This window comes from Heteronotia binoei, chromosome 13, assembly GCF_032191835.1.
Source record: "Heteronotia binoei isolate CCM8104 ecotype False Entrance Well chromosome 13, APGP_CSIRO_Hbin_v1, whole genome shotgun sequence".
Taxonomy (NCBI): domain Eukaryota; kingdom Metazoa; phylum Chordata; class Lepidosauria; order Squamata; family Gekkonidae; genus Heteronotia; species Heteronotia binoei.
This window is the reverse complement of record NC_083235.1, coordinates 10147913-10174482: the sequence shown is the minus strand read 5'-3', so window position 1 is coordinate 10174482 and position 26570 is coordinate 10147913. Positions and strand designations below refer to the sequence as shown.

Below are 26570 nucleotides of genomic sequence, written 5' to 3'. Positions count from 1 at the left end.
GCCTGGGCTTGGCCCTTTTATGTTCTCCTCCCAGGCGCCACCCCTCTCTGGGCCGGTTTCCCTTCAAAACCTGGCCATCTAATCAGAGGGACAGAAGGGACCCTGAGAAATGTAGGCTTTCCCCAGTAACTCCTAGGTAGGCTTCCCTGGGGCCTGCAGGCCTCACTAGGCCCAGGATCACGACACTACCTCACAAGGGTGCATATTGTGGGGGAGGGAGATAAAGGCGATTGTGAGCCACTTTGAGACTGAGTGAAGGGCAGAATATAAATCCAATGTCGTCTTCTTCAATACATATATATATATAGTATGCTTGTTCTTGGCGTGTATGTATGTATTTGTGACCACTGAAGAAGGCCCATATTTACTGTGGCTGTGTGGATTGTCAACTTTGAGATGGATCATGATGGGCAGCCGGGTTTGTAGCAGTAGAAAAGAGCAATTGTCTGGTAGCTGCTTAAAGACGACGTTTGTGGCAGCATTCGTGAGTCGCTGCTCACCTCTGCATGAAAGCTTGTGTCCTGCCCCAAGTTTCGTTAGTCTTTAAGGTACTAGAGCGGTTCCTCAGTGGAAGAGGCTTCCTCCTCGGGAGGTGGTGGGCTCTCCTTCTTTGGAGGTTTTTCAACAGAGGCTAGATGGCCATCTGACAGCAATGCAGCTCCTGTGAATTTAAGGGGAGGTGTTTGTGATTTTCCTGCACTGTACAGGGGGTTGGACTAGATCGGGGTGTCAAACTCATTTGTTACAAGGGCCAAATTTGACTTAAATTAGACCGTGTTGGGCCGAGCCGTGTGTGTACCTGTTTAAGATTAGGTAGCAGGTTGAAACTTTATAAAGGACACAGACAAACACAATCAAAGGGTTTTTTTTTTAAAAAAAAAACCCTTAAAAACACGATGAAAACATTAGCACTCATTGGTCTTAAAGGTGCTTTCTTTTTATTTCTCCCATGGGATCCAGGGAACTGGGCAAAGGAAGCTCTGGCTCTTTCCTTCCTTTCCCAGGGGATGAGGAGGGGGAGGGGCCTCAGCCAATAGAAGGAAGAGAGGCTTGGCGCAGTAGCTCTGCTGTGTGATCGAGAGAGCCTGGGAAAACAAGCTCTGCCTCCTCCCCAAGGGAGGAGCCTCAGCCAATGGAGAAAGATAGGGCCTGTGTGCTTAAACGCCTGTGTGATTAAACAAGCCTGGCAAAGCAAGCTGTGATGCGGAAGGAAGCAGATACCAGTCGGTTGCTAGGGATCCTGATAGGAGCCCTCCGGGCACCTGATTCAGGTCCTGGGCCGCATGTTTGACACCCCTGGACTAGTTGACCCTCGCAGTCCCTTCCAATTCTGCGATTCTTTGATTCTACTGGATTCTCTTTTCCACAACCTTGAGATATTGAGTTTGGTTCACTGTGGTCTTCTTTGTACATCATCAATTTCGAGATGCTCTTTTGTGTAATAGACTGAGGGCCACCTCGTCTGGTGGCTTTCACAAGGCCAAATTGGAGGCCCATGTTTTTTCAATTCATATTTTAAGTGCACCATCTGACGCACACGCACTGTTTCTTGCAGAGGTGGAGGTGGGCAAAGACCAGGAGTTCACAGTCAAATCCAAGGGGGCCGGCGGTCAAGGCAAGGTGGCGGCCAAAATCGTGGGGCCCTCCTTCAAATCCGTCCCGTGCAAGGTGGAACCGGGTCTCAGCCCCGACAACAGCGTGGTGAAGTTCATCCCCCGCGAAGAGGGGCCTTACGAGGTGGATGTGACCTACGACGGAGTGCCTGTTCCGGGCAGCCCCTTCCCCGTGGAAGCGGTACCGCCCACCAACCCATCCAAGGTAGGGTCTTGGGAGTGGTGGCTACCAGTGTTCCCTCTAAGCTGATTTCATGTGGGCTTAAAGGTGAAGGTACTGTGCAAGCACCAGTCGTTTCCGACTCTGGGGTGACGTTGCTTTCACAATGTTTTCACGGCAGACTTTTTATGGGGTGGTTTGCCATTGCCTTCCCCAGTCATCTACGCTTCCCCTCAGCAAGCTGGGTACTCATTTGACCAACCTTGGAAGGATGGAAGGCTGAGTCGACCTGGAGCCGGCTAACTGAACCAGCTTTCACTGGGATTGAACTCAGGTCATGAGCAGAGCTTTGGACTGCAGTACTGCAGCTTTACCGCTCTGCACCACGGGGCTCTGCACCAAGTGGGCTAGCTCCCAGTTTTTTCGCCTCTGGCTCCGACATTTTTTTGTCTTAGCTCAATCTGCTCAGGAAGGATTGTAACGAAACTAGTAGGATCTTAGCGTACAGCTGTGTAAATCAAAAAACGCGAAGAGACACCACAGATTTTAAAACAACCAGACAGTGTAATGTAGAGGCCAGTGGTGTTCTGACCAAGCCTGCACGTAGAACTTCAAATAGACAAGAGCACGTAGCAAAAAGACATTCACAGAAGACAGTTCAAAAACAGTCTTTCCAATCCTGAAAGAGTCACAATATTCCAGCATTTAGTTCAAAGAACTAAAGGAGAGCCTGGAAATCTAACAGACATGTTCTGAACCTTGTTGGTCTCCTGTGAATGTATTGTAAAGGTTGGGTTCCAGTGATAAATAAGCCTCCAGACTGAAGAAAGATGGATGAAACGTCTTGGTATCTAGAACAGACGTCTTTGGAAGGGCTCCCTTTAGTTCTTTGAACTAAATGCTGGAATATTGTGACTCCTTTGGGATTGGAAAGACTGCTTTTGAACTGTCTTCTGTGAATGTCTTTTTGCTACGTGCTCTTGTCTATGTTAAGTTCTATGTGCAGGCTTGGTCAGAACACCACTGACCTTTGCATTACACCGTCTGGTTGTTTAAAATTTATGGTGCCTCCTAGTGGTTTTTTATTTACGCTGCTCAGGAACGATGGCCCCAGAGCATGCTAACTTTATTCAGTAGCTCGCAACTTGGATGGCAGCAGCTCACAAAGTGGAATTTTTGCTTGCAAGACTCCATAGCTTAGAGCCGGCAGCTCGCTGCTACGTAGAACCAAAGGTCCCCAACCCTTTTTGAGCCTGTAGTCTGATTTGGAATTTGGACACACTGCAGCAGGCACTGCTGCAAAAAGGCCGCCACAGGAGGCCGTAGAATGGCCACAAGTCTTTTGGGGGGCAGGAAAAGCCCAGCATGAACTCTTTTGCATATGAGGCCACACCCCCTGTCATCGCCATAGTTTCACGCAGGGCTGTTTTGCAGAAAAAACCCAGCAGGGGCTCATTTGCTTATTAGGCCACACCCCCTGACACCAAGCCAGCCAGAACTGCGTTCCTGCTCAAAAAAAGCCCTGGACTTTTGCACCCTGCCTTTAAGTCACGCGGTGAAGATCTCTGTGCTCTGGTAGCAGCTGCCCCCATAGGAATGTCTTGAAAAACCTGCAATGCCTTGAAAAACCTGCACAACCAATCAGATCTCCAAAGGCTGCTCTGGACCTTTGCTAGACAAGAGCTTCACTCGGTCCTGCCTGTTTCCTAAAAACATGGGGCAGGCGCCAGAGAAGGTGTCAGAAAATGGGTCAGCAGATGCCGTGGGGCCCGCGGGCACCGTGTTGGGGGCCCTTGACATAGTCGATCTGGGAAAGATGTGAATAGACTGGGCTTGCCACTCTAACCCGGGCCTGTGGGGGGCACAGCCCCTTCATTTCCACGGGGCCCTCTGGGGCTCTTTCTCTCTACCTTCCTCCCTTTACACCTAATAGAGTAGCACCAGGAATGTTAATTTTAATTGGAATGTTTTAAGTGAATGTGATTTTAAAACCTGTTGTATAATTTATTGTATGGATTGAGATGTTGTTAGCCGCCCTGAGCCTGCTTCAGCGGGGAGGGCGGGATATAAATAAAATATTATTATTATTATTATTATTATTATTATTATTATTATTATTATTCCTTTCATTCTTTCTCTCTTCCTCACTCCCTCCCTTCTTTCTTTCTTTCTTTCTTTCTTTCTTTCTTTCTTTCTTTCTTTCTTTCTTTCTTTCTTTCTTTCTTTCTTTCTTTCTTTCTTTCTCTCTTTCTCTCTCTTTCTCTCTCTCTTTCTCTCTTTCTCTCTTTCTCTCTCTCTTTCTCTCTCTCTTTCTCTCTCTCTCTTTCTTTCTTTCTCTCTTTTTCTTTCTCTCTCTCTCTCTCTTTCTCTCTCTTTCTTTCTTTCTCTCTCTCTCTTTCTTTCTTTCTCTCTCTTTCTCTTTCTTTCTTTCTTTCTTTCTTTCTCTCTCTCTCTCTTTCTTTTTCTCTCTCTTTCTTTCTTTCTTTCTTTCTTTCTTTCTTTCTTTCTTTCTTTCTTTCTCTCTCTCTTTCTCTCTCTCTCTCTCGCGCTCTTGCTCTGGCAAAGCAGCAGCAGCTGAAGCTGGGAGAGCTGAGCAGGGCACAGTGCACTGCAGCAGTTGGAAGAGCAGGAGTTGGAGGAAGCTGCGTAGAATGGGCTGGGGGGGGGGTTGTTGGGTGGAGCTGCTGGCTGCAAAGTGCCAGGATGGGGGAGAGGGAGGCGGAAGGAAACCCCCCTGCTTGCACACAAGCTGCAATCCCTTCTCGACTCCAAAGTTGTAGGGTTGGCTTTGTCACTCTTGGAGCCTTTGGCCCCTACCCCATAAAGCTTCTGAGAAGTGGCAGGCCCCGCAGTGGATGGGAAAGGGGGCCCTGACTACAGCCCTGCTCTAACCCAACCCTAACCCAGCATCCCGATCTTCTCTCCTCAGGTGAAGGCCTATGGACCAGGCCTGAAGGGCGGCTCGGCCGGCTCCCCGGCTCCCTTCACCATCGACACCAAGGGGGCCGGGAACGGAGGCCTGGGCCTGACGGTGGAAGGCCCTTGCGAGGCCAAGATCGAGTGCCTGGACAACGGCGACGGCACCTGCTCCGTGTCCTACCTGCCCACCGAGCCCGGGGAGTACAACATCAACATCCTCTTCGCCGACACCCATGTGCCGGGCTCGCCTTTCAAGGCCCAGGTGGCGCCCGGCTTCGACCCCTCCAAAGTGAAGTGTTCCGGACCCGGGCTGGAGCACGCCACGGTGGGGCAAGCCGGGGAGTTCAGCGTGGACTGTTCCAGCGCCGGCAGCGCTGAGCTGACCATCGAGATCATCTCCGAGAGCGGCACGCAGGCCGAGGTCCACGTGCGGGACAACGGGGACGGCACGTACACCATCACGTACATCCCACTCTGCCCGGGGATCTACTCCATCACCATCAAGTACGGAGGGCAGCCGGTGCCCAATTTCCCCAGCAAGCTCAACGTGGAAGCCCCCGTGGACACTTCCGGGGTCAAAGTTTACGGCCCTGGAGTTGAAGGCAAAGGTGAGGACGGATGCGAAGGCTGGCTGGAAGCGCAAACGTCTGTGGCTGGGGCCAAACTGAGCATTCTGCAGTGTGTTGGGAGACCACTGTAGACATGAAGCTACATGGGGTTTTTTTCTTTCAAAAACATTGTATTTTCTATGAAAGTATATATTGCAGAGGCTGGGAGAGTCATAGGGTGGGGGGGGAGGTTTGTGGGGGAGGACCTCAGCAGGCTATAGGGCAGGGGTGGCCAAACTTGTTTAATGTAAGAGCCGCATAGAATAAATGTCAGATGCTTGACATTTATTGGAGAGCCAGTTTGGTGTAGTGGTGCTGACCCTTATCTGGGAGAACCGGGTTTGATTCCCCACTCCTCCACTTGCACCTGCTGGTATGGCCTTGGGTCAGCTATAGCTCTCGTAGGAGTTGTCCTTGACAGGGCAGCTTCTGGGAGATCTCTCTCAGCCCCACCCACCTCACAGGGTGTGGGGGAGGAAAGGAAAAAAGATTGTAGGTCACTCTAAGACCCTGTCCTTGACAGGGCAGCTTCTGGGAGAGCTCTCTCAGCCCCACCCACCTCACAGGGTGTCTGTTGTGGGGGAGGAAGGGAAAGGAGATTATAGGCCGTTCTGAGACCCTGTCCTTGAAAGGGCAGCTTCTGGGAGAGCCCTCTCAGCCCCACCCACCTAGCAGGGTGTCTGTTGTGGGGGAGGAAGGGAAAGGAGATTGTAGGCCTCTCTGAGACCCTGTCCTTGAAAGGGCAGCTGTTGTGAGAGCCCTTTCCAGCCCCACCCACCTCACAGGATGTCTGTTGTGGGGGAGGAAGATGAAGGAGATTGTGAGCTGCTCTGAGACTCTTCGGAGTGGAGGGGGGATATAAATCCAATATCTTCATCTACCGCACAGGGTGTCTGTTGTGGGGGAGGAAGATGAAGGAGATTGTGAGCCGCTCTGAGACTCTTCGGAGTGGAGGGCGGGATATAAATCCAATATCTTCATCTACCTCACAGGATGTCTGTTGTGGGGGAGGAAGATGAAGGAGATTGTGAGCCGCTCTGAGACTCTTCGGAGTGGAGGGCGGGATATAAATCCAATATCATCATCATCATCTTCTTGAGAGCTGCAAGACAGGAAGGAAGGCAGGAAGGCAAATAGAGGGGGGAGGGATGCAGAGCTGGGAAGAAAGCAACTTTAAATTCATTCTCCCAAGTCACTGGCTGGCTTGGCTTGGAGAAGTGATTTAAAGAGAGAACCGCCTTCTTCAAGCCGCCCTGAGCCTGCCTTGGCGGGGAGGGCGGGATATAAATAAAAATTATTATTATTATTATTATGTTAGCTGCTTGGGCAGTGGGGGCTTCAAGAGTCACATGGTGTGTGTGAAAAAGCAACATGTGGCTCCTGAGCCACAGTTTTTGGTCACCCCTGCTATAGAGGGCCATAGAGTCCACTCCCCAGAGCACCCATTTTCTCCAGGGGAGCTAATCTCTGTCATCTGGAGAGGAAGATGATGATGATGATACTGGATTTATATCCCAGCCTCCACTCAGAGTCTCAGAGCAGCTCACAATCGCCTTTATCTTCCTCCCCCACAACAGACCCCTGTGAAGTGGGTGGGGCTGAGAGGGCTTTCACAGCAGCTGCCCTTTCAAGGACAACTACAAGAGCTATGTCTGACCCAAGGCCATTCCAGCAGCTGCAAGCGGAGGAGTGGGGAATCAAACCCTGTGAGGTGGGTGGGGCTGAGAGGGCTCTCACAGCAGCTGCCCTTTCAAAGACAACCTCTGCCAGAGCTATGGCTGACCCAAGGCCATTCCAGCAGGTGCAAGCAGAGGAGTGTGGAATCAGACTCGGTTCTCCCAGATAGGAGTCTGCATACTTCACCACTACACAAACTGGCTCTTTCCAGAACCCAGGAGATCTTCAGGCCCCAACTGGAGCCTGGCAACCCTGAAATTGTATTTATTAAGGACAAAAGGAGAATAGTATTACTGTAGATAGTAAATCCGTAATAACCCTCTATTGCCTTAAATGGCATTTTTTTCTCATCCTGTAATAGAATCTTTCAGGAGAGGTTTTTAATGCACCTCCCCCCCACAAACACACTTTTCCAAATTTCCCACTGGCAATTTCTTGAGTGTTAGATCTCGATTGGGGTGGCCAAACTTGCTTAACATAAGAACTTGGATCTTTGAGAGCCGCTACACATGAACATCAGATGTCTGAAAGCCGGCCGGCAGGAAGGAAGGTAGATGGGGAGAGAGAGGTGGCAAGAGAGCAACTTTTAACTTTAAATGCATTCTCCAAGCCACCAGCTGGCTTGGTTTGGAGAGCCACGCAGAATGTGTGAAAGAGTCACATGTGGCTCCTGAGCCGCAGTTTGGCCACCCCTAATCTAAAAAAAAATGGTAAAGGTAGTCCCCTGTGCAAGCATCAGTAATTTCCGACTCTGGGGTGACGTTGCTTTCACAAAGTTTTCATGGCAGACTTTTTACGGGGTGGTTTGCCGTGGCCTTCCCCAGTCATTTACACTTCCCCCCCAGCAAGCTGGGTCTCATTTGACCAACCTCGGAAGGATGGAAGGCTGAGTCAATCTCCAGCTGGCTACCTGAAAACCCAGCTTCCGCCAGGATTGAACTCAGGTCGTGAGCAGAGCTTAAGACTGCAGTATTGCAGCTTTACCACTCTGTGCCACGGGACTGCTTCGCCTGATCTAGAGCCTGCCAAAGACAGGACGTGTGAGTGGTGTGGCACCAGGAAGAGGTGACCTCCACATGCTCCCCACCCGCATGATTTAGCTTCTGACGCTGTTTCTGCTCCCCCAGGTGTGTTCCGTGAGGCCACTACGGAATTCAATGTGGACGCGCGGCCTTTGACCAAGGCCGGAGGGCCTCACATCAAAACAAGGGTGTCCAACCCCTCTGGAAACCTGACGGACAGCTATGTGCGCGACAACGGAGATGGCACCTACCACGTGGAGTACACACCTTATGAAGATGGTGAGACTCACTAAGTGGGGACAGGCATCCGAGGCTGGTGGGGCGGACACTAGTGATCATCTGAAGGTTCACCTAAATTTGAAAGGCGAGAAAGAACAATGAGAAAGGGGAAGGGCTATGGCTCAGTGGCAGAGCCTCTGCTTTGCATGTAGAAAGTAGCAGGTTCAAGCCGCAGCATCTCAAGTCAAAAGGACCAGGTGGTAAGAAAGACCTTGACCTGAGACCCTGGCTCAGTGGCCGAGCCTCTGCTTGGCGTGCAGAAGGTCCCAGGTTCAATCCCTGGCATCTCCAGTTAAAAGGACCAGGCAGAAGGTGATGGGAAAGACCTTGACCTGAGACCCTGGCTCAGTGACAGAACCTCTGCTTGGCTTGCAGAAGATCCCAGGTTCAATCCCTGGCATCTCCAGTTAAAAGGACCAGGCAGGAGATGATGGGAAAGACCTTGAGCTGATACCCTGGCTCAGTTGCAGAGCCTCTGCTTGTCATGCAGAAGGTCCCAGGTTCAATCCTCAGCATCTCCAGTCAAAAGGACCAAGCAGTAATTTATGGGAAAGACCCTGGAGAGCTACTGCCAGTCTGAGTAGACCGTACTGAGTGCATAATGCTACAAGAGCTAGAACGTCTGGCTGCCAGATGACCTTAGGAACTCCTGGCTATTCTACACACCATGCCATAGGATGATAAATTATTATTGGGCAGTGAATGTCCAAGCTTAAGGCCCATCCCCTCTAGTCAGGATAACCTAGAAGGCGCAATCCATACCAGACTTGCACGCTATGGGAATGGCTGTGGAAGCAATGGGCACCTTAAAATGCCATTTCCAAGCTGGCCAGCAGTGTAGTAGGGGCTTCAAGAACCGCACAATATGCATGAATGAGCCACGCCTGGGCTGTGCCGTGATTCCACACCCCAGCAAACAGCCTCCCTTGCCAAATGCTGAGCTGCCAAAGGTGGCGGAAGCTGGACTCCGTGGTGTTAACTAGCTGAAGTCATACCAACTGCTGAACTGTGGCCTTTGGCTATATTATTGTCAGAGTTACGACCCTCTATTTTATGTATTATGTTTATGAGACATTTTAGAAGAAGATATTGGATTTATATCCCGCCCTCGGTGGCCAAGCTGCCGCTTGGGAGCCACATGTGGCTCTTTCACGCATATTGTGCGGCTCTTGAAGCACCCACCACCCCATTGCCCAGCTTGGAGAAGGCATTTAAAGTTAAAGTTGTTTTCTTTCCCCCTCCCCCATCGATTTCCTTCCTTCCTTCCTCCCTTCCTTCCTCCTCCCTCCCTTCCTCCCTCTGACATTCATGTCTCACAGCTCTCAAGCATCTGACATTTATTCTTACATTAAGCAGGTTTGGCCTCCCCTGGTACAGCCTGATCTTGTCAGATCTGAGAAGCTAAGCGATGTCAGGACTTGGGTGGGGAACCACCAAGTAAGGCTCTGCAGAGGAAGGCAATGGCCAACCGCCTCTGCTCCTCGATTGCCAGGAAAGCCCTTTGCTGGGTTTACCATAAGTTGAAGCCAAACATGGTTAGAACTTGGATGAGGAACCACCAAGGAAGGCTCTGTTGAGGAAGGCCACGGCCAACCGCCTCTGCTTCTCACTTGCCTTGAAAGGCCCTTGCTGGGGTCACCAGAAGTTGGAAGCTAAGCAGGGTGGGTACTTGGACGGGAGACCACCAAGAAAGGCTCTGCACAGGAAGGCCATGGCAAACCGCCTCTGTTTGTCTTGAAAGCCCTTTCTGAGGTCACTGTAACTGAATTTGGACTGGACTTGACAGTGCTTTTTATACTCCCAACTGGTTGCGTTTGCAAAACTCGTTGACGGGACAAGTTCCGGGGTGGGATGTCTACTTGGCGTAGAGCCATTTGGTGTAGTAATTACCTGGGAGAACCGGGTTTGATACCCCACTCCTCCACTTGCACCTGCTGCAATGGCCTTGGGTCAGCCATAGCTCTCGCAGAGCTGTCCGTGAAAGGGCAGCTTCTGTCAGAAATCTTTCAGCTCCATCCACCTCCCAGGGTATCTGTTGCGGGGGTGGAAGGCAGAGGAGATTTGCGAGCCGCTCTGGGACTCTGAGATTCGGAGTGGAGGGTGGAATATAAATCCAGTTTCTTTTTCCTGATGCACCTTTCCGCTCTCTGCTCCAGGTGTCCACTCCATTGATGTGACCTACGATGGCAGCCCGGTGCCCAACAGCCCCTTCCGCGTCCCAGTAACAGAAGGCTGTGACCCCACAAGGGTCCGCGTCCACGGCCCTGGCATCCAGAGCGGCACGACCAACAAGCCCAACAAATTCACAGTGGAGACCAGGTAAAAAACAGGAGGCTGGCGACGCAAGGGTGTCGTAGCAGCTTGCTGGAGGTGCTTGGAGTTTAGAGCTCAGGATCTGCTTTTTACTAGCATAGCACACTCGGTTTTCTGAAAAAGGGAGTTTTGACCAGGGCTTTTTTTTTGTAGCAGGAACTTTTTTACCTATTAGGCCACACACCCCTGATGTAGCCTGTGGAGAAACACCATTTTAGGCCTGTGCTTGTCTGGGAGTTGGCTAGAGGAGTCTTAAACTCTAGGCAAGGCTTTGGCCTAGTCTGTTCCTCCTTCCTCCTCGCCTCCTGTCTGGAAGCAGCACTTCTGAGGAGGCCTCCTCGAGAGACGGGAAGTTTTTCAGGCTGGTCTCCCAGAAGGCTGCAGGAGGGAAAACCAGTGCCTGGGAGGGAGCTGGGTTTTATATTAGAGGTTTTTGGAGGGAAACGGGCAGTTAAAAGTTGTCAGGGGAAGCTGACAGTGGAGAGTTTGATTTGAGTCTTGGTGACTGATGAGTCGGTTGTGGACGGTATGGTCAGGGCCAGTTGTATAGCAGGAGCGTTTATCTCTGCTTTCATTTATTACTTCTGTTCACTATTTTATAATGCTTGTATATAGTTATAAATTTTAAATAAATATTTTGTCTGTTTAAAAAAGGTAGTCCCCTCTGTAACACATAGGTTCCCCAACCGCCTTAGACCACGCTACTGCAGGAAGAGAGTTCAGGGAAGAGGGGGGGGGGAGGCACACAGTTGGCAAGGGTGCCAATCCTCCAGGGGTCTCCCAAAGAAGGACTTTGGTCTCTGCCATAACCAGGTGCTGGGTTGGCAGAAGAAGATGATGATTTTGGATTTATATCTCGCCCTATACTCTGAATCTCAGAGTCTCAGAGAGGTCACAATCTCCTCTACCTCCCCCCCCCCACAACAAACACCCTGTGAGGTAGGTGGGGCTGAGAGAGCTCTCCCAAAAGCTGCCCTTCCAAGGACAACCTCTGCCAGAGCTATGGCTGACCCAAGGCCATTCCAGCAGCTGCAAGTGGAGGAGTGGGGAATCAAACCTGGTTCTCCCAGATAAGAGTCTACACACTTAAGAAGAAGATATTACATTTATATCCCGCCGTATACTCTGAATCTCAGAGTCTCAGAGCGGTCACAATCTCCTCAACCTCCCCCCCACCCACAACAAACACCCTGTGAGGTAGGTGGGGCTGAGAGTGCTTTTACAGCAGCTGCCCTTTCAAGGACAGCTTCTATGAAAGCTATGGCTGACCCAAGGCCATCTCAGCAGGTGCAAGTGGAGGAGTGGGGAATCAAACCCGGTTCTCCCAGATATCGGTTAATGGATGGCCGGCCTGGCTGCGTCCCAGGGAATTTGGACCTGGCACTGCAGGCCATGGCAACCTGGTTAAGGCTGAGTGGGCTGAAGCTAAACCCAGTGAAGACAGAAGTCCTTTGCGTGGGCTGGGGCGCTCTGGGGAGGGAAATACCTCTCCCAGTTTTTGACGGGGCGCCGCTGAAAGCGGTGCGCCGGGTCAGGAGCTTGGGAGTTCTACTGGAGCCTTCACTATCAATGAGCCTTCACTATCAACTTAGCCACTGCTAAGTCAGCCTTCTTTCATTTAAGGTGGGCAAGGCAGTTGGCCCCCTTCCTAGAGCGCCAGGACCTAGCAACAGTGATTCATGCAACGGTCACCTCGAGACTGAATTACTGTAATGCCCTCTACATGGGGCTGCCTTTGTGCCGAACCCAGAAGCTGCAGCTGGTGCAGAACGCGGCGGCTAGGCTGCTATTGGGGCTCCCAAAGTGGGAGCACATAAAGCCAGGGCTGTGCGGACTGCACTGGCTACCAGTTACATACCAGTTACATACCGGATTCGTTACAAAGTGCTGGTTATCACCTTTAAAGCCCTATATGGCCGAGGACCTGCCTACCTGCGGGACCGTCTTTCCCCATACGAACCCCAGAGAGCACTGAGGTCAGCAGGGAAGAACCTGCTGACTATCCCCGGGCCGAAGGAAGCAAAACTGCAGAGTACCCGTACCCGGGCTTTCTCCGTTGTAGCTCCACACCTATGGAACCAGCTCCCGGAAGAAGTGCGGGCCCTGCGGGACTTTGAACAGTTCCGCAGGGCCTGCAAGACCATCCTCTTCGGTGAAGCCTTCACCGTCTTCACCGACTAAAAGTCTGAGAGACTGCTTAAATGATTCTTACCATCTGCTGGAATAGCACCAAGATGTTAATTTTATTGTTTTATTGTTTTTAGAATTTAAATTAAATTGTTAGCTATTGTTTAAATCATTGTATAACTCACTGTATTGACTGATGTTGTTAGCCGCCCTGAGCCTGCCTTGGCGGGGAGGGCGGGATATAAATAAAATGATTGATTGATTGATAAGAGTCCGCGCACTTCACCACTACACCAAACTGGTCCTCAAGAGGACCTTGAGGCCAGGCCTCAGAACTGGCTCGGGGGATTGGGAGTCCTGTTCCTCTCGGTCAGGAACCCCTAAATTGAGCAGGTGGTGGCAGTGTGCCCTAGTGGCGGGAAGAAGATTAGCTCTCTTCAGGAGTTGGCGACTCAAAAGGGAGTTGACGGGACCGGGTCTGAAGGCAGAATCGGGGCGGTTCCGTCACATAGCCACTCCTACTGACGCTTACAGTAGGCCCTATCAGAAGAGCCCTGTAAGCTCTTGGAGGATAGGCTACATCAGAGGGGTGTGGCCTAATATGCAAAGGAGTCCCTGCTACAAGAAATGCCCTGCAACCAAGAAAGTTTTGTTCGAAGTATGAGTTTTCGTGTCCATGCCCACTTCCTTGGATTACTCTTTCAGGGCTTTTTTTTTGATATATGTAGCAGGAACTCCTTTGCCTATGAGGCAACACCACCCTGGTGTAGCCAGTCCTCTTACAGTCTTAAACTCTAGGACTAGATGGACCATTCATAAGAGTTTACAGGGCTCTTCTTACAGGGCCTACTGTAAGCTCCAGGAGGATTGGCTGCATCAGGGGTGTGTGGCCCAGGGGCGGAATTCTAGCAGAAACTCCTTTGCATATTAGGCCACACCTCCCTGATGTAGCCAATCCTCCAAGAGCTTACAGGGCTCTTCGTACAAGGCCTACTGTAAGCTCCAGAAGGATTGGCTACATTGGGAGTGTGTGGCCTAATAGGCAAAGGAGTTCCTGATACAAAAAAAAAAAAAACATCTAGGCACCAACGTTCCCTCTAAGCTGCAAAGTCTTGTGAGCGAAAATCCTACTTTGTGAACTACTGGCATGAAAGTGGTGAGCGACGGCATCAATTAGTTTGCTCTAGAGCCATTTTTCCTGAGCGAAGACAAAAAGGTGTGAGCCAGAGGCTGAAAATCTGTGAGGTAGCTCAAGCTAACTCAGCTTAGAAGGAACCCTGCTAGGCACCTCCGTCGTTTGCTTTTAAGACAGTCATTGACACACGATTTCTAAATGAGTAGGCCTAACTAACCTGCTCTCAAACGTTAGTAAAAATCAAGGACTTTTGAAGACTGTTGGGGACAGTAGGCCCGCCACTATAATATCTGTAGCTTTCTGTTGACTTTCCTTTAATTCAGGGGTCCCGGACGAGCTGCCCCTTTCCTGGCATTCACCAAGTGTTTTTAGAAAGGGGGGGGGGGGCTGCTGGGGCTTTGCCTAAAAGGACTCATGATTCACCATTGCACGATTGGCTGTGCTGATTTTTTTTTTAAATTTCTTTGGTAATGGTTGCCGCCACAGTGCAAGGCTCTGGTAAGCTGTGGCAGCCATTTTGTGAGCCAGTCTGGTGTAGTGGTGAAGTGCGTGGACTCTTATCTGGGAGAACCGGGTTTGATTCCCCACTCCTCCACTTGCAGCTGCTGGAATGGCCTTGGGTCAGCCATGGTTCTTGCAGAGCTGTCCTTGAAAAGAGCAGCTTCTAGGAGAGCTCTCTCAGCCCCACCCACCTCACAGGAGGGTCTGTTGTGGGGGAGGAAGGGAAAGGAGATTGTAGGCTGCTCTGAGACTCTGTCCTTAAAAGGGCCTCTTCTGTCAGAGCTCTCCCAGCCCCACCCACCTCACAGGGTGTCTGTTGTGGGGGAGTAGGGGAGAAGGCTGTTCTGAGACTCTGTCCTCGAAAGGGCAGCTTCTATGAGAGCTCTCTCATTCCCACCCATCTCACAGGCTGTCTGTTTTGGGGGAGGAAGGGAAAGGGGATCGTAGGCTGCTCTGAGACTCTGTCCTTAAAAGGGCATCTTCTGTCAGAGCCCTCTCAGCCCCACCCACCTCACAGGGTGTCTGTTGTGGGGGAGGAAGGGAAAAGAGATTGTAAGCCACTCTGAGTCTCTGTCCTTAAAAGGGCATCTTCTGTCAGAGCCCTCTCAGCCCCACCCACCTCACAGGGTGTCTGTTGTGGGGGAAGGGAAAAGATATTGTAGGCCACTCTGAGTCTCTGTCCTTAAAAAGGCATCTTCTGTCAGAGCCCTCTCAGCCCCACCCACCTCACAGGGTGTCTGTTGTGGGGGGAGAAGATATAAGAGATTGTAGGCCGCTCTGAGACTCTGTCCTTGAAAGGGCAGCTGCTGTGAGAGCCCTCTCAGCCCCACCCACCTCACAGGGTGTCTGTTGTGGGGGAGGAAGGGAAAGGAGAGTGTGAGCCACTTGAGATTCAGAGTATAGGGCAGGATATAAATCCAGTATCATCATCTTCCTGTGGCAGCCATTTTGTGGCTGCGACCCCCATGCTGTGTCAGAATTTCAAAGGTGCCAACAGGCTCAAAATGTTTGGGGACCCCTGCTTTAATACTTCATCTCCTTCCCGAGGAGGAGTCTCCTGCTTCACTTCTAACTTCACACTGGTTTGAGTAATCGTCTGGGTGCGGCTGCACACGTCAGCGGGCCGAATGTCTCCCTTTTTCAGGGGCGCTGGTACCGGTGGGCTCGGCCTCGCTGTCGAAGGTCCCTCCGAGGCCAAGATGTCATGCACGGACAACAAAGACGGCAGCTGCTCCGTGGAGTACATCCCCTACGAGCCCGGCACCTACAACCTCAATGTCACTTATGGCGGCCACCAAGTGCCAGGTACTTGGGATGGAGGGATGGTAGCCATAGAAACAGCGTGGGATCCATAGCTATGTGAGCTGAGCAGTTCTTGATGCAGGATTGCTTCCTCTTTCCTCCTTCTGGGTCTTCCAGGTGATGGTTAGTTAGCAATCTCGCCCCAGAGAGTATGGGTGTCATCAGGCACAGTTGCAGATTTTGGGGGTCCTTGGGCAGAGAATTCCCAGAGCCCCCTCCCGTCTTTTACCCCCGACCAGGCCCAGACACGTGCCCTCCCTCCCATTCCCTGTGTGTCCTTCCCTTGCCCACTTGTCAGCTCTTCCTTGTGCCCATAAGAACCCCAGAAATGCCCTGCTGGATCAGGCCAGTGAGAGTCGATTTAAGCCAGGATCCTGGCTCACACAGGACCCAACCAGTTCCTCTGGAGGGCCAACAACAGGGCAGAGAGGCTGAGGCCTTCCCCTGAGGAGAACAACAGAAGAGCCCTGCTGGGTTAGACCTGTGAGGATCCATCTAGTCCAGCCTCCTGTCTCACTCAGTGACCAACCAGTTCCTCTGGAGGGCCAACAACAGGGCAGAGAGGCTGAGACCTTCATAAGAACATAAGAAGAGCCCTGCTGGATCAGACTGGTGGTCCATCTAGTCCAGCATCCTACCTCACACAGTAGCCAACCAGTTCCTCTGGAGGGCCAACAACAGGGCATAGAGGCCGAGGCCTTCATAAGAACATCAGAAGAGCCCTGCTGGATCAGACCAGTGGTCCATCTAGTCCGGCATCCTGTCTCACACAGTGGCCAACCAGTTCCTCTGGAGAGCCAACAACAGGGCATAGAGGCCGAGGCCTTCATAAGAACATCAGAAGAGCCCTGCTGGATCAGACCAGTGGTCCATCTAGTCCAGCATCCTGCCTCACACAGTAGCCAACCAGCCAACAACAAGACAGAGAGCCCAAGACTTTCATAAGAACATCAGAAGAGCCTTACTAGATCACACCAGTGGTCCATGTCTGGAGCCTTATCCAATTTCTTCTCCTCCACAGGGAGCCCATTCAAAGTGCCCGTGAACGATGTGGTGGATTCTTCCAAAGTCAAATGTTCAGGCCCTGGCCTCACCCCTGGTGTGGTCAGAGCCAACGTGCCTCAGTCCTTCACCGTGGACACCAGTAAGGCCGGTGTGGCACCCCTCCAGGTGAAAGTCCAAGGCCCAAAAGGTAATGTGTCCCACTCGGATGTCTCAAGCAATGTCTTCCTGCATTTCCGCTCTCTTCAGCTGCTCACACAATGCTTTTTTCCCCCTCTTGCAGGAGTGGTTGAGCCTGTGGACATTGTGGACAACGCTGATGGCACGCAGACGGCAAACTACATTCCAAGTCGGGAGGGTCCGTACAGCATCGCGGTACACTACGGAGATGAGGAGGTGCCCCGCAGGTATTTCTGTCCTTCAGGCCATTGCCGGATGTGTAGTAATGGGTTTGTAGGCTCCTCCCAGTCCTTAGGGTTGGCCCCCGGGAAGGCCCTGAAGCTTTCTCAGGGTCTCCACTTGGTGACACCACTCCGTTCCCCTGCACTGCCTCCAAACCAACTTGGTAATACCCATTGCTACCAGCAATACTGAGAGTGTCCCCTGCTAAGAGTATCCACCAAGAGGTGTCCCCTTCTAAAGAGTTGCATGTCTTGCACTCTGTACCCGCATTGCTATTTTTAAGTCTCTTGTCTAGCTGCCGTGCTAGCATGAGGGAGGTCTGTTGTGTTCCAGGGATGGCAAACTGCCCCACCACCCTCCCCTGTTAGCGCAGCTCAGACAGTAAGACGAAGTAGGCACAGTGTGTTTCCAGAAGTCAGGCTCCAGAGCAAGTATGGCCAAACTTGCTTAACGTAACAGCCGCAAAGAATAAATGTCAGATGTCTGAGAGCTGCAAGATATGAATGTCAGATGTTTGAGAGCCACGAGACAGGAAGGAAGGAAGGCAAATAGATGAGGGGGAGGTAGAAAGAAAGCAACTTCAATTTTAAATGCATTCTCCAAGCTGCTGGCTGGCTGGGCTTGGAGAAGTGATTTCAAGAGAGAAATGCCTTTTCCAAGCCAGCCGACGGGGCAGTGGGGGCTTCAAGAGCCACATGATGCGTGTGAAAGAGCCACATGTGGCTCCCGAGCCATAGTTTGGCCACCCATGCTCGAGAGCATTCAAAATATAAGAAGGTTTAATAATTGGGAGAGACAGAAATGCACCAGGTCTATTCTAGTACTCAGGCTGAGCAAGGGTACAAAGAAAAAGTGAAAAGATGCAATCCCATTTTTCCCTGTGGTCTGTACCTATCTTGAAAAAAATCAAGATGGGCAGCCGTGTCAGTCTGTCTGTAGCAGCAGAAAAGAGCGAGAGTCCAGGAGCACTGTAAAGACTAACAGAATTTCTGGCAAGGAAAAGCTGTCTGAAGAAGTGAGCAGTGACTCACGGAAGCTCATACTCTGCCACAAATTTTGTTTGGAGCCAGTTTGGTGTAGTGGTGAAGTGCAGATCTGGGAGAACCAGGTTTGATTCCCAATTCCTTCACTCCTACACTTGCACCTCCTAGCATGGCCTTGGGTCAGCCATAGCCCTGGCAGAGGTTGTCCTTGAAAGGGCAGCTGCTGTGAGAGCTCTCTCAGCCCCACCCACCTCACAGGGTTTGATTCCCCACTCCTCCACTGGCAGCTGCTGGAGTGGCCTTGGGTCAGCCATAGCTCTTGTAGGAGTTGTCCTTGAAAGGGCAGCTTCTGGGAGAGCTCTCTCAGCCCCACCCACCTCACACGGTTTGATTCCCCACTCCTCCACTGGCAGCTGCTGGAATGGCCTTGGGTCAGCCATAGCTCTTATAGGAGTTGTCCTTGAAAGGGCAGCTTCTGGGAGAGCTCTCTCAGCCCCACCCACCTCACAGGGTTTGATTCCCCACTCCTCCACTGGCAGCTGCTGGAATGGCCTTGGGTCAGCCATCGCTCTTGTATGAGTTGTCCTTGAAAGGGCAGCTTCTGGGAGAGCTCTCTCAGCCCCACCCACCTCACAGGGTTTGATTCCCCCCTCCTCCACTTGCAGCTGCTGGAATGGCCTTGGGTCAGCCATAGCGCTCATAAAGGTTGTCCTTGAAAGGGCAGCTGCTGGAAGAGCTCTCTCAGGGTGTCCGTTGCGGGGGAGGAAGATAAAGGAGACTGTGAGCCACTCTGAGATTCGGAGTGGAGGGCGGGATATAAACCAGATATCATCATCTTCTTCTTTAAGGTGCCACTGGATTTTTGCCCTTTTCTACTGTATCTGAAGTAGTGCTTCCATAGGACAACCCGCAGCGTGACTTGAGGTTGCTGTAGTTAGCCTGTCTGTGAATTGGCTGTGAGCCACAAACCCACTGAGTGGGACAGAGCTGGCCTGGGAGCTCTCGCCTTGGCTGTACGTTGACAAAAGCAAATCCGATGCCTTCCCGAGGTTAGAGGAAAACACGTTCTGCACTCGAGCAGCGCCCAAGTTTGACAGATGGCTTTGACACTCGTCAGCTTCTGTCTGTAAGGCCAGCTTCCTTTCCAATCACAGTGAAAAGGCGAGAATAAGCCTCACCGCTAGGCCGAAACCTACAGCTTTCACTTAGAATCATAGAGTTGGAAGGGACTCCAGGGTCATCTAGTCCAACCCCCTGCGCAATGCAGGAAATTCACAACCTACCCCCCCTTCCCCCCCGCTACACCAGGGGTGGCCAAACTTGCTTAACATAAAGAGCCACATAAGTCAGATGTTTGAGAGCTGCAAGATATGAACATCAGATGTTTGAGAATCCTAAGACATGAACATCATGTTTGAGAGCTGCGAAGGAGGGAGGGAGAGGTGGAAAGAAAACAACTATAACTTTAAATGCATTTTCCAAGCCAGCTGACAGGGAGCGGGGACTTTGAGAGCCACACAATATGTGTGAAAGGGCCACATGTGGTTCCTGAGCCACAGTTTGGCCACCCCTGCCCTACACACACACACAGTAACCCTTGCTTTAATGCCCAGAAGATGGCAAAATACCTCCAGGATCCCTGGCCAAACTGGCCTAGTGAAAAATCATTTCCCAAAGTTTTAATGAGCATTTCCCAGCGGAGTTGTAAGAAGAGGCCGCTTAATAGAAAGGGGGGAAGCAAGAACATCCACTGGAGTGGAGAGGCGGACAGGTGGACAATCTGTGGCTCAGGTAACAAGAGGGCTTCTCAGCAGTGCGGCTCAAACCTCTTTCCGTTCCAGCCCGTTCAAGGTCAAGGTCCTGCCCACCCACGACGCCAGCAAGGTGAAGGCCAGCGGGCCGGGGCTGAACACGACAGGCGTGCCAGCCAGTCTGCCGGTGGAGTTTACCATCGATGCAAAGGATGCGGGCGAAGGGCTTCTGGCGGTCCAGATCACGGTGAGCGGAAGGCCTCGCCAGAGTGTGGCCCTTCAGGATGACTTTTCGGCAGCATAAAGCATTGCCTTGTTCACTGCGGGGTTGAGGGCAAGGCAAAGGCCATAGTGGGAGCTGCTACAGGATAGAGAAGGCCGAGAAAGAAGTCCTTTTCTCCCTTTCTCACAAGACGGTTTAGAGAGAAGGACGGGGTATAAATCTGCAGTCTTCTTCTTAAGCACGCTTCATCAGACGAGGAATCCGGCACGGTGAGCAAAGCCACACGTAGCTGGTAGGCAGTGGCCCAGAATGCAAAAGGGTACAGATTGAAGAACCAATGACAGAATAGTAAAATTATCTGGTAGGCAGTGGTTTAGAATGTAAAATGGTACAAATATAAGATCCAGTGACAGAACAGTAAAATTAACCAATTGAGCAAACCTTTGATCTGAGTAGCATGAGCATGTGAAAGCAACAAAACAGTAGTATGTCAAAATGTGAGAGCGTTCTTAAATCTGTACCCTTTTGCATTCTGGGCCACTGCCTACCGGCTATGTATGGCTCTGCTCACTGTGCCGCATTCCTCGTCCGATGAAGTGTGCTTAAGAAGAAGATGACTGCAGATTTATACCCCGTCCTTCTTTCTAAATCGTCTTGTGAGAAAGGGAGAAAAGGACTTCTTTCTCGGCCTTCTCTATCCCACACAAAAGCTTACATTCTGAATAAAACTAAGTTGGTCTTAAAGGTGCAGTCGACTCCTACTTTGTTCTACTGCTTCAGACCAACACGGCTGCCTACTTGGATCTATCAAAATGTGAGCGCATCTGTCGGTGACTCTTGCTATAAACCTGGGCCAAAAGGGAAGGCCTTTCTATCGGTTTAGAGAGAACACTGCTGGTGACTGACCCCTACTGGGGGCCTGCGGGATATCCAGAGAGGTGGCTGAATAAAACCTGCCCCCACCTCCCGCCTCTGGTATTCCAAGTCCTTGCCAGAGTCAGCCCTGCTTAGCTTCTGAGATCTGATGAGATCGGGCTTGCCTGGGCTACCCAGGTCAGGGCATTGTGCTGGTTTCTAAAGTGCTAATGGACTTTAAAGTACCTGAAGAAGGAAACTCTTAAAAGCTTTTACTGCAAATAGCTTGGCCGTCTCGAAGGCGCCACTGGACTGTAACCTAGCTTACATTTAGACAGCTTCCACCACCTCCGTCCACGAGTCTTCCCTTTCCCGCACCTCTTCTCTGTTTAGGATCCCGAAGGCAAGCCGAAAAAGGCCACCATCCGTGACAACCAGGACGGCACCTACACTGTCTCGTACGTCCCGGACATGACCGGCCGCTACACCATCCTCATCAAGTACGGCGGGGACGAGATCCCTTACTCGCCCTACCGCATCCGGGCCCTGCCCACTGGAGACGCCAGCAAGTGTACGGTGACAGGTGAGAGGCCGTTCGGGGCCAGTGCTGGGGTGGGAGAGGGAGGTGGGGCGAGATCAGAGGGTGGGGCGAGCCACGCTGAAATGACGCCACGCCCCCTCACACACCGACCGCTTTTGCCGGGCACGTCCGGCCACACCGCTCACCCACCGGGGGGAGGGAAATGCCACGTCGTGTGCTCTCTTGTGTGTGTGCGTTTTTTTAAAAAATTGTGCACTGTTCCGTGTGAATCTTTATCTCACTTGATTCCCCTTGCTTTTGCCCTTCCACCTCAGTGTCGATTGGAGGTCACGGGCTAGGTAAGCAGCTTGCCAGCGGCATCCCCCGGTGTCCCCGCTTGCTCACCCCTTTGGCTACCTTTCCCTTGCATGACTCGGCGCCTGCATTAGACTCCACCTCTGTTTCGGCCCCGAGGGAAGGGGGAGGGGTGAAGTCCCTCCCTCCCATCTCTCTGTGCTGGAATTCAAATTAGAGCTGATCCAAATGTCGGGCTCTAAACCGGAAATGAACTCGTGCTAAAACTATTGAGTTAAATATTTTGAAAATCCGGAGTCAAGTGGCACCTTTTAAGACCTACCCAATTTTTATTTAGAACGTAAGCTTTCGTGTGCTCTTAAGCACACTTCATCGGACGAGGAATCCAGCGCAGTGAGCAAAGCCATACATAGCTGAGCAGAGCCATACAGAGTTGGTAGGCAACTCGTTTGTTTTGGAAGCGCAGAAGCCGTACGCGGCATCTCCGATCCTCTGCCGTTTCTTTTTTAAGGAGGACAGTGCTGTTTGAGCAGATTTGCAAAGGTGACTCCTGGCTCCGACGGGAACAGGAGAAAGGAGTTTTACTTGCAAAAATAGAAGCGCATCTTACACAATAAGATTCGTGTAGGGACATTTAACTTACGGCGAGCTGGCTAACTTCAAAAAGGTTTCGCTCGCTACAGCTCTAAGCCCAGGGAGGAGAGAAAAAGAAGAGAGGTCCCATATATGGGGACAGCGCTGGGGTTTTTGCCCTCCATGCAACCTCAACCTGTGCCTTGTTGTTGGCCCTCCAGAGGAACTGGTTGGCCACTGTGTGAGACAGGAGGCTGGACTAGATGGACCCTCACTGGGGGAGGGACGGTGGCTCAGTGGTAGAGCATCTGCTTGGTAAGCAGAAGGTCCCAGGTTCAATCCCCGGCATCTCTAACTAAAAGGGTCCCGGCAAATAGGTGTGAAAAACCTCAGCTTGAGACCCTGGAGAGCCGCTGCCAGTCTGAGTAGACAATACTAACTTTGATGGACCGAGGGTCTGATTCAGTATAAGGCAGCTTCGTATCTTCATATATGTTCAACCTCCCCATGGCACAGGGAAGCCGAGAGGGGCTGGATGGCCCCGTTTGCATGCAAAGCCTCCCCCCTCGACTTTCCCGCGGCGCAGGAAAGTCGTAGGCAGGGGAAAGAGGCGGTGTGGGGCCTCTGCCTCGGTCTCAGGCTACCTCCTCTGCAAGGGAAGGCAGCCTGGGACTGCAGCCAAGCTGCTTCTTTCCTCTGCCCGAGTCTCGGGTGCAGGAAAGACGCTGCAGGCCAGCTGGCGGGTGGCAATGCGGTGCCCTAGGCAGCCACCTACGTGGCCTTACTCCCGTGCGCCGGCCTTGCCCGTATAAGATGGAACACCGAAGAGGCTCAACGTCTAACCAATTGGGTGTGCCCCAATGACCCTTTAACCCTTTCCCTCCCAGGTCCTCTTGCACGCAAAGTTGCAGTAGGCAACGGCTTGTTCCCCGTTTGCAATAAGACCTCGATCGAAAGGGAAGCGTGCTGTTCTGTCGCGGCCCTGGGAGTTGAAGCCGGTAGCTGCAGTTTTTTGTTCAGCTGTAGTCCTGCAGAACGGCTTTTTAAGCCCAGTGGCTGCAGCTCAGTGGCCGAGCCTCTGCGTGGCTTGCAGAAGGTCCCAAGTTCAATCCCCAGCGTCTCCAGTTCAAAAAAGGGCCAGGTAGGAGGGGATGGGAAAGACTTCTGCCTTGAGACCCCAGAGAGCCACCGCCAGACTTAGGCAAGACGAACCTGCTGGGCCAAGTAGAAGACAGCTTCGTGCGTTTATGTATATGTAAAAAATTATCAGTTTGCCTTGGAAGCCCAGAAACTTTACACCAAGGGCGTCAAATTCATTTTTTTATGAGGGCTGCATCTGACATAAATGAGATCTGACCAGGCCATGTGTGTCATAAAATGTCATGCCTGGAAGCAGAGATACAGACCTTATAAAAAACACAGGTGTTTTCTTTTTTCTTAAAAAAAAGGTGCTTTCTTTGTATCTCTCTTGGGGGATTGAGAGAACTGGGCAAAGAAAGCTCTGGCTCTTTCCCTCCCTCCTCAGGGAATGAGGATGAGCCTCGGCCAATAGAAGGAAGAGAGGCTTGGCTCAATAGCTCTGCTTGTGCAATTGAGCGAGTCTGGCGAAGCAAGCTCTCCCCCCTTCCTCTCCAAGGGAGGAGCCTCAGCCAGTGGAGAAAACAGAGGCTTTGCTCGGTAGCTCCTGTGCGATTGAGCAAGTCTGGCAAAGCAAGCTGCGATGCAGAGGAAGGCAAGAGAGGAGAAGAAAGATGCAGATGGCAGCCAGTTGCTCAAGGGCCTGATAGGAGCCCTCTGGGGGCCTGATTCAGCCCCCGGGCTGCATGTTGGACACCCCTGCTTGACACAGTATCCCCGATCCTCCACATTTCCCGATTAAGGGGGGAAATGCTGTTCAAGCAAATTACAAAGATGACCTGACTCCGATGGTGACAAGAGAAAGAAATTTTACTTACAAAAATAGAACCGAACCTTTCACGATGTGACAGTGGCTTAGTCCCAGGGAACGGAGACGAGCTATTGCCATATGAACTCGCGTTGCTGTAAGACTGCAACTTGGTTACAGCGGCACAAACGGCAACGTTAGATCCCTGCTCCTTTCTCAGGCTTGTCTGTTGGCTCCACCTGGTAGCAGCTCTCCAGAGGTGTCTCTTGGCTCAGGTGGGCCCGGAAAGATCTCTCGAAAGCAAAGATGCCACCGGTTGAGGCATACAAAGCAGAGAAGCATAGGTCCTCCCTGGCCGTGGCTTCCGCCGGAAAGGCAGAACTTTTCGCTTGATGAAGCCTCTTCAGAGATGTAAAAGCGAAACAACCTTCCTAAACTTTTGGGTAACTTCCTTCAGCTCTAGTGAACTGTTCTGAGGTGGATCTAAGTGCTGGGAAGTGGGGCACGGCATGGTTTCCCTAGTCCTTCTCCCCCAACCCCACCCTCTTTATCTCCTCCCTCCCTGAAATAATCCTTCCCCTTAAGGCTTATCTCTGGCTGGACTTGGCTTGCACAGGGGGCAGTTGCAGAATGTGCTCGTCTTCGGGGTCCGGGGAACAGATCAGGCATGTTTCCTTGACCCCACAGCAAAGGCTTTCCTCTCTAGGGAAGGATGTTTCCTGGCTTGGGTGGAGTCTTTGGGCAGTCGCATTTGGCTCCTTCCTCAGGGTGTTTGAAGCACTCCTGCACTGGGGATGCTTTAGCCACATCTGAAGCGGTGTGGGATACGGGGGGCGGCGTGGGGTTTGTGGTGAGAGAACACTCGGATGAGCAGCTGAGCATTTGTCTCCATGGCTGCCACATCTAAGTGTCAGGGCAGAGTGTCTCATTGCCCTCTGAGCATAAGAACATAAGAGAAGCCATGTTGGATCAGGCCAATGGCCCCTCCAATCCAACACTCTGTGTCACATAAGAACATAAGAGAAGCCATGTTCGATCAGGCCACTGGCCCCTCCAGTCCAACACTCTTTGTCACACGGGCTAAAAAAACCAGGTGCCATCAGGAGATCCATCAGTGGGGCCAGGACACTAGAAGCCTTCCCACTGTGCTCCCCCAAGCACCAAGAATACAGAGGATCACATGCCCCAGACATAAGAATGTAAGAGAAGCCATGTTGAATTAGGCCAATGGCCCATAAGAACATAAGAGAAGCCATGTTGGGTCAGACCAATAGCCCCTCCAGTCCAACCCTCTGTGTCACACAGTGGCCAAAAAAACCCAGGTGCCATCAGGAGGTCCACTTGTGGGGTCCGAATTCCAGAAGCCCTCCCACTGTTGCCCCTCCCCCTCCAAAACAACCAAGAATCCAGAGCATCCCTGCCCCAGACAGAGAGTTCCATCTATACCTTGTGGCCAATAGCTCCTGATGGACCTCTGCTCCATATGATCCTCTCTTGAAGCCATCTATACTTGTAGCTTTATCCACCTCCTGTGGCAGTGAATTCCGCATCTTAATCACCCTTTGGGTGAAGAAGGACTTTCTTTTTTCTGTTCTAACCTGACTGCTCGAGCAATTTCATGGAGTGCCCACGAGTTCCTGTATTGTGAGAAAGGGAGAAAAGGACTTCTTTCTCTACCTTCTCTATCCCATGCATAGTCTTGTAAACCTCTCTCATGTCACCCAGTTTCTCCAAGCTAAAGAGCCCCAAGCATTTTAACCTTGCGTTTTAACCACCCGAGGGGAAAGAATTTTAGGAACAGAAGACACATAGGTCTTCACCAGCCATCACAAGTAGCAGTACACGTCTCTTTAGCTAGGCTTGCTTGGCAGATGGCACAAGCCATGCTGCCAAGGTGAGTGAGTTCGATCTGCACCCACTGCCCTTAACTGCCTTGCATCAGTCCTTTTAAAAAAATTTACTATGTTTATATTCTGAAATAAATGCTTTTGGGCTGTGGTGCTGGAGAAGACTCTTGAGAGCCCCTTGGACTGCAAGAAGATCCAGTCCATCAGTCCTAAGGGAAATCAACCCAGACTGTTCCCTGGAAGGTCAGATGCTGAAGCTGAAGCTCCAATCCTTTGGCCACCCAGTGAGAAGGGAGCACTCCCTGGAGAAGACCCTGATGCTGGGAAAGGCAGAAGGCAAAAGAAGGGGACGGCAAAAGCGGTGATGGCTGGACAGCGTTACTGATGTAACAAACACGAATTTGAGCAGACTTCGGAGGATGGTGGAAGACAGGAGGGCCTGGCGTGACTTGGTCCAGGGGGGTCGCAAAGAGTCGGACTGGACTGTGCAGCTGAACAACAAAAAAGTGTCACCTTCCCACCAATGCGTGAGGTCCTCAACCTTTTAAAAGCCTCTGG

General features: G+C 51.6%; 1 protein-coding gene across 1 annotated transcript in view; it reads left to right on the top strand.

The window, feature by feature from the left end:
* Window positions 1–26570, top strand: part of LOC132581717 (filamin-A-like) — a 165876-nt gene that overhangs the window by 72058 nt on the left and 67248 nt on the right. The window contains 10 exon segments of the mRNA XM_060253110.1: window positions 1556–1818; window positions 4703–5300; window positions 8105–8278; window positions 10435–10597; window positions 15499–15659; window positions 16678–16848; window positions 16942–17065; window positions 19885–20041; window positions 21266–21455; window positions 21728–21751. Coding sequence (XP_060109093.1) covers window positions 1556–1818; window positions 4703–5300; window positions 8105–8278; window positions 10435–10597; window positions 15499–15659; window positions 16678–16848; window positions 16942–17065; window positions 19885–20041; window positions 21266–21455; window positions 21728–21751 — 2025 coding nt within the window.